This window comes from Antrostomus carolinensis, unplaced genomic scaffold (assembly GCF_000700745.2).
Source record: "Antrostomus carolinensis isolate BGI_N321 unplaced genomic scaffold, ASM70074v2 scaffold15223, whole genome shotgun sequence".
NCBI classification, from domain to species: domain Eukaryota; kingdom Metazoa; phylum Chordata; class Aves; order Caprimulgiformes; family Caprimulgidae; genus Antrostomus; species Antrostomus carolinensis.
The window spans coordinates 22,007-29,301 of NW_010307374.1; the positions used below are offsets into that span (position 1 = coordinate 22,007).

Genomic DNA, 7,295 nt, shown 5'->3' on the forward strand with positions numbered 1-7,295 from the left:
AGGTTTGTTGCTCGGTGTAGCTCTGTCAGTTCGGATTTTTTTTTTTTCCCCTTTTTGACTCATTCTGAAATTATGTTGTTACTCTGGAAAATTTTTCAAGAATAAATCTGAATATTTAAAAAGCAGATTGCTTTATACATTTATCAAAATCCATAAAACAGGTTGCTGGATATTTGTGAGCGACTTAAGTTATTTCGATGCTTAATTGACATCTCAGAGAAAAAAATACTTAATCTAAAACCTTGTACAGTCTTTAAATTAATTAAAAAGTAAATGTTTAGAGAACTCCTTTATAGTGGAAGAAAAGTAATGTCATTTCTGGCATTTCTAGAAAATACTGCTGGAAAACAACCATAAGGGGGAAAAAAACCTCCTTATTGCAATAAATTTGGGCAGAAAGGATAAGAAAGTTAAAAGCCCAATTAAATATTAAATGCACTGCAGAACACTTGAGTGCAGGAAAACGAGACATGGCGAAAATGTGTTTGTTTCTATAAATACAGGTATGTAGGAATGAAAACTGACCCATTGTTCAGATTAATTTACTGAACGGTTTTAAAGGTCTGCAGGAATAATAAATAATGTAGCCTTTCAGTCGTCTACCCAGAGAAGATCCTGTTAACAAACATCATGATGGCTCCAGTGTCACTGCTGATTATTCTAGTAAAAGTAACAGGAAATGTGCGCATGGCTTGGCCTGAGAATGCAGTTGAATACTGTGCATATTTTTTAATGGCCAGAATTTAAGCAACTAATCTTACTGTGCATTTAAATGCATTCCTTCCTCTGGGAATCATAGAATCATAGAATGTATTGGGTTGGAAGGGACCTTCAAAGGTCATCTAGTCCAACCCCCCTGCAGTGAGCAGGGACATCTTCACTAGAGCAGGTTGCTCAGAGCCCCATCCAACCTGACCTTGAATATCTCTAGCAATGGGACCTCCACTACCTGGTAACCTGTTCCAATGATCCACCACCCTCATATGGAAGAACTTTTTCTTAATATCCAACCTAAATCAACCCTTTTCTAGTTTAAAACCATTACCCATGAGTCTTATCCAAAAATTATTCTTACCAGAACCTGTCTCTTTCGGAGTACAATGGAGGCTTTACTTCATTAAATTAAAATTGCTGTACCCTCTTGAGTGGCATTATTTGCAGAGAGCAATGCTTTCCCCTGTGCAGAGTGCAGAGAGGCTTTTATTCCCCAGTACACGTCCTTTTAGAAAAAGGAGATTTCAGCCAGCCGCTGTGCACGTGCTGGTGAATCTGTTGGAGCTTGACCTAAGGAAGATTTTGCAACCTGACGGGAAGAGAGGCAGGGCCAGGGCAGAGCACCCTTGTGAGCTCCTCATAGCCCCGAGTTACCTCCTGCAGGCTCCTCTTGTTCTATAAATGTCTTAAAGGTAGATTAAAGCTGTCCCGGCTTTATTCCCTGCTCTCTCTCTTCTTCTGCAGCTCTGAATCCTGGGCTGCTCCCGGCCCCAGTTGTGCTCTTGCTGCTTAGCTGATGGGTTTGTGTTCTAATTACTGGACTGGTTGGTGCAGATGACTTTGTTTTTTTAGCTTCCTTGGATGTAGCTGTTTCAAAATAATCTATTGAGACTCAAATTTTTGGGTTAGTAAGGCCAGGATAAAGCTTGTTCTGAAGCCAGTGAGATAGCTTTAGTATCCTGTGCCATTGTGAGCATGGTGAGACTGCAATTTAGGCTTGGTTTGCTGTGCAGAGGATATATGTGGTTAACAGAGCAAAGGTGTTCTGAGCCTTACGGATTTTTCCACAACTTTGTGTCAGGGGCGTTACTAGAACCAGTCCAAGTTTCTGAGTCTGGAAGTATGAATTATGGGTCATTATTGTGTATGGGAATATGTTAGTGTTTTGTTGCAGAAAAACTCTTGTGACCACATATAATACAAGACCCAGGCTGGCTTAAATATACTCAGAGATTTGAAGGCGCTATTCAATTTTCAGGGATCCTGTTTAGTTTAAATATTTCACGAGAGCAGCTGTGACTACAGCTCTTATCAGGAGTAATGTGTAATATCAGTTCACTACAGTGGAGCTAAATGGAATATTTCACGTTTTACTTCCTGTACTGTGCATGCTAGTATCCAATGCAGAGAATGAATAAAGGTCCCAGGTCAAAAGTGACGTGTTACAGAAATAATAACCTGAAATTAGATGTTTTTCTGTAGTGTTTTCATCATGAAATTAATGTATCTGTAAAAATCTTCCCTTCAGCCCGATGTTCTGTGCAGGAGCCCACACTGCTATGTGCATAGCTACCACTTTGTTGTGGCTAATGAGAGTTAGCAGCAATGATCCCTTCCCTCCCTTCTTTACCAAGAGCAGCTATCCAAGCTTTTTCTTGCTAGGGATAAATTTGTTAAATTCTGCTGTAATAATGTCCTCAGCCACCTGTTTCCGTTCTCCTTCTCTCGGCTCCCACATGCCACAAAGGCCTCTTCGAGTTTGTTGCTGGGGTAGGTCACCATCTCTGGGTGCAGAGGTTGTTCTCAGCTTCCCGGTGTTGTGATGTTTTCCAAACGACTTGCACGTTTCTGCAAAACTTACTCACCATGTGAATTATAGGTGAAGCTGTAACTTTGAACTCTACAAATAGAAGAATTGGTCTGAAGGTTTCTGATTTAGGTATTTGTAAATATTTGACCACAAAAATAGAGTTTGTCTTTGACATAAAATTAACAGGAATCTAAATTCAGACTGGCACAAGGAAGAATGATGTTGCTGAAGATGACAGTCGCGCTGGTTTACATAACTCGCGTTGGACCATAGTTTATATATTAATTATACATAAAATATAGATAATACTTTCTCATATAAAATAGCTTGATTAAATGCTGTTGTACTGATTACAATACTTACAAATTCTTATCTCCTGTTTTGTAATTTATATTCTCTCAATTTTTCTTTTTTTGTTGGAAGAGGAAAAGTCATATAGGACAAACACATTTTATATTTCCTTCTCATCTGTGCCTCCTTCTCTGCTTTTTTTCTATTCAGAAGTTTATAGAGTTTGAAGATGCACTGGAGCAGGAGAAGAAAGAACTACAAATCCAAGTGGAACACCTTGAATTTCAGACTCGACAGCTGGAGCTGAAGACCAAAAACTATGCAGATCAGAGTAAGCAAAGTTGTACACCAGACATAATTATACACCTTGCTTCCCACACACATACACTGCTACTTTGAAAATACTTTTCATACTTTTTGCTTGGTTTGATGTAATTTATGCAAAGCCTGACATGTCTTGTTGTCCCTTACTTTGGTATGAAATATTGAGCCTTCTAAAGGGTGGGACATATCCACACTAATTTAGTGGAGGCTTCATTGCTTCTCTTGTGTGGGGCATGCTTGGTCTCTCCAGATGCAAGATTTGGGCCACTGATGAAGCTTCGTAACCTGGTTTCCAGTTTCTCCTCGTCCCTGAACAGAACGTCCCATTTTTGCTCATATAAACTATCATATTTATTTGTTTGCTTGCTTATTTATTTATTTTTACAAATACTTCCTTAACACATGCAGACATGTTTTGTTTGCTGAGGTTCCCTTCAAAACTCATTGGTGTTTTGCCCAGTACTCCTGCTCCTCAAGTGGCCAGAGCTGCCCATCCTGGAGGATAATTTAGATTGTTGTCAAACTAAGACACTTACAGGGGCACCAGGCTACTACTGAAGAACTCTGCTTCTAGGGTCTTACTGCATATTTGGTCTGCTCATTTTGGGAACATACAGATGCGCATGAAGTGAGTTTATAATGAAGACCAGGTCCATTGTCTGTTTTGTTTTGTTCAGTAGGTGTAAATTTCTAACAAAATATACTTTGAGACTTCTAGTTTATCTTGAGAGCCCGATGTGTGTTGGTTGATGGGTGGAATCTTCTCTTGGTAGTTTCACGACTGGAGGAACGTGAATCAGAAATGAAGAAAGAGTATAATGCTCTACATCAGCGTCATACAGAGGTAGGGTGTCATCACCTCACTATTTCTAAACTATATAAACTCTTAGCCTATATCTGCAGTCATGTCAAATAATTCAGCTTTACAATACTAGTGATAACTAGAGCTTCTGAACTTTGGGAACTTCAGAAATACCTGAATGGAGGATGTAAAGAGGGTGGAGCCAGGATCTTTTCAGTGCCAGTGACAAACCAGAGGCAACTGGCACAAACTGCAACACAGAAGGCTCCCTCTGAACATAAGTAAAAAACTTTATTACTGCGAGGATGCCAAGCACTGGCAGAGGTTGCCCAGAGGTGTGATGGAGTCTCCATCCTTGGGTATATTCAAAAGCCACCTTGACATGGTCCTGGGCTACCTACTCTAGGTGGCCCTGTTTGATCAGGGATGTTGGACCCGATGGACCTCAGGAGGTTCCTTCCAACCTCAACTGTTCTGTGAACAATGCTTCACTACCTCATCTCCCACTGCCTGTGAACCTCCAGGAGATGTCTTATGTTATTTTTGGATATGCTCTGTCATGGCTCTTCTGTTATGAGATTAAGCTGAAGTAATTTTTAACATGATTTGCTGTCAGATTTTCTGTCAGATTAGTCCATTCACTTACATCATCATCTTAGAAGACAAGAGCAAAGACTTGATGTACAAAAAAAGAAAGGGAATTGGAAATGGATGCTAGAGAAGATCAAACAAAAGCAGAAATGGAGTCTTTTCTTCTCTGTTTGGCTCATGGGGTTTTCTCTCCTCACAGATGATCCAGACCTACGTGGAACACATTGAGCGATCCAAAATGCAGCAGGTTGGGGGAAATAATCAAACTGAGGGGAGTCTACCTGGGAGAAGGTAGGACCATAACCTCTCCATGTAACGTGTGCCATCCGGGAATTTAAAACTGGGTGCACGTATTTGAGAGAGAGAAACCAGAAGCAGGATCTTTCCCTGTGGGCATGGATTGTAGTTGAAATTTTTTATAATGGGTTGTGGGTGAGTTGTGTTTATATTTTCTAAGGCTTGACAAGGAGGAGCTTTATGTCTTCTGTTACAAAGCTTAGGCTTTGTCACACTGCTATTGATGGAGGGTCTCTGGAAAAACACATTTATATTCTCAGCATATAAAAGGTTTATCTATAAAATGGATGGAGGTGTCAAATAAAGTTTTTGTGTGTGTGTGTGTATGCGTCTTTGTACATGTGATAGACAGCAAAACCGTAGCAATTAAGTGTGTTAGCCATTATAGGATTTTTTTTTTCCCCCTGTTCCTTCAAGGGAAGTCAGTCACCCAATAGACCTACTTAAGACTAAGAAATTTATTTTCCTCCCTCCCCGCCCCTCCTATTTTCAGAGCACCAAACCAGTAAGAACCAGCCTTTGTTTAAAGAAGGAAGTAGCAGGAAAGAAGTTCAGTATATAGAAGAGCTATTTTTTTGTAGTCTTAGAACAAATTTAAAGCACAAGTTATAGTTACGTTGATTTCAGTACAGATACATCTGGTTTTAACTGGTATGTGAAGAAACGAAATGCTTTCTCTCTGATGATACTGTATAGCAGTAACGTTACCCAAGGGGTGAGACATAGAAGTAATGTTCCATAAATACTAGTTAGAGAAGTAATAGATCACATAAAACATAATCTACTCAGATTAAACATAATCTATTAAATTACTCAGCTGTTAAAAAGATGTTTTCTGTGGCAATTTTTATGCATGGCAGATTGCTATTTGTGTTAATCATCACATGCTAATGAGATGATTAACACTATAGTTACACTGTCTAACCAAGGAAGTTTTAAATTAAAATTATATTTTCCAGGGAAACAATATTGACAAAGTAATATGCTGCAGGAGATTAAATCTTTTTGTTGTCCTTGCCTGTCTTTTTAAAACTTTTTAATTTCTTCTGACCTTGAGGAATGTTAAAAAGTTTTGCACACAGGCTGACCACAAGCCATGGGAGCTGTTGGTCTGAAAAACAGAGAGACAGTACCAGCTGCACAGGAATACTCAGAAAAGAGTGCCTGCCAAGTGTGTCTTCCCTTGTCTCTTACAAAATATGTCTGAATTATCTTGGTTAATACCTGTAGACTTCAGCTGTTTAATATCAGTGAACTTCACTCAGAAACCAAATCTTTGGGAAGCATTAGGCTAAGAAGAGGAGTGGGGTTGGCATGTCAGACTGTACACAAAGGGCAGCATGGGCAAAGACATGGAGATGAAAATACTGGGAAAACAACCATGAAGGTTTCTCAAGTATCATCTGGTAGGGATTATGAAATGCAGAAGGAAGAGCAAAGAGAAAAATTTGGAGATGAAGAAAGAGCGAAATTATTTGAAACTAAGAATTTAGAAATATATTAAGAATAAAAGAAGAATAAGTGAGGATATTTTAGTAACTTGTATTTAGGTCTGTAACAAAGTCCAGAATGTAAGTTAGTTTTGGGATAATGTAGTAGAAAGGAAACTTTAGGTCTTGGCAGAGGATGTGTAAATACTCTCTGTCTGCTGTGGCTCCGTGTTGCTGGATTGGACTGCACTGGAAAAGACTGAATTCAAATTGCCAAAGTTTTGACTGTGTATTGTAAGAAAGAAAAAGGGAGAGAAAAAGCAACCCAACCCCACCTTGTCAATGGAAGAGGCTTGAAGGATGGAAAGGGAGCAGTAAAAGATGTGAATCTTCAGAAACTGTGGTAACTAGCCTGAGACTCCTGCCAGATTCACTGCAGCCTTAGAGTCATACAATATCCTGAGCTAGAAGGGACCGATGAGGATCATTGAGTCCAACTTCCGACCCTACACAGGGCAAACTAAAAGTTAAACCAGATACCTGAGAGCATTGTCCAAATGCTTCTTGAACACTGGCAGGCTTGGAGATGTGATCACTTCTCTGGGATGCTGGTTCTAGTGCTTGACCACCCTCTCAGTGAAGAATTTTGTCCAGTACTATTTCATTACCTCCCATAATAATGGAAGATACTTCTCTAGCCTGGCTACAAGAATAACTTGCAGCTGGAAGATACTGGTATCTCAAAAGAAACATCCTTTATTTATTCTGAATCAGTTGATAAGATTTTTATACACTCATTTGTAACACTACCAAAGCCTTACATAAAGGAAGGAAAGACACAGTTATATGTGAATCAAGGAGGACTGTTTACCCTTCCTGTTCTGACAGTCATCATAGAGTCATAGGATGGTATAGATTGGAAGGGACCTTAAAGCTCATCCAGTTCCAGCCCCCCTGCCATCAGCAGGGACACCTTCCACTAGACCAGGTTGCTCAAAGCCTCATCCAGCCTGGCCTTCAACACTTCCAGGGAGGA

The 7,295-nt window shown here is 39.7% G+C and overlaps 1 protein-coding gene across 1 annotated transcript in view; it reads left to right on the forward strand.

The window, feature by feature from the left end:
- Window positions 1-3,025: 3,025 nt before the first annotated feature.
- Window positions 3,026-7,295, forward strand: part of MAPK8IP3 (mitogen-activated protein kinase 8 interacting protein 3) — a gene marked incomplete at its 5' end in the record, with an annotated part of 52,452 nt that continues 48,182 nt past the window's right edge. The window contains 3 exons of the mRNA XM_029084365.1: window positions 3,026-3,146; window positions 3,913-3,983; window positions 4,732-4,823. Of these exons, the coding sequence (XP_028940198.1) occupies window positions 3,026-3,146; window positions 3,913-3,983; window positions 4,732-4,823 (284 nt within the window). The remainder of the gene's footprint in view (window positions 3,147-3,912; window positions 3,984-4,731; window positions 4,824-7,295) is intronic.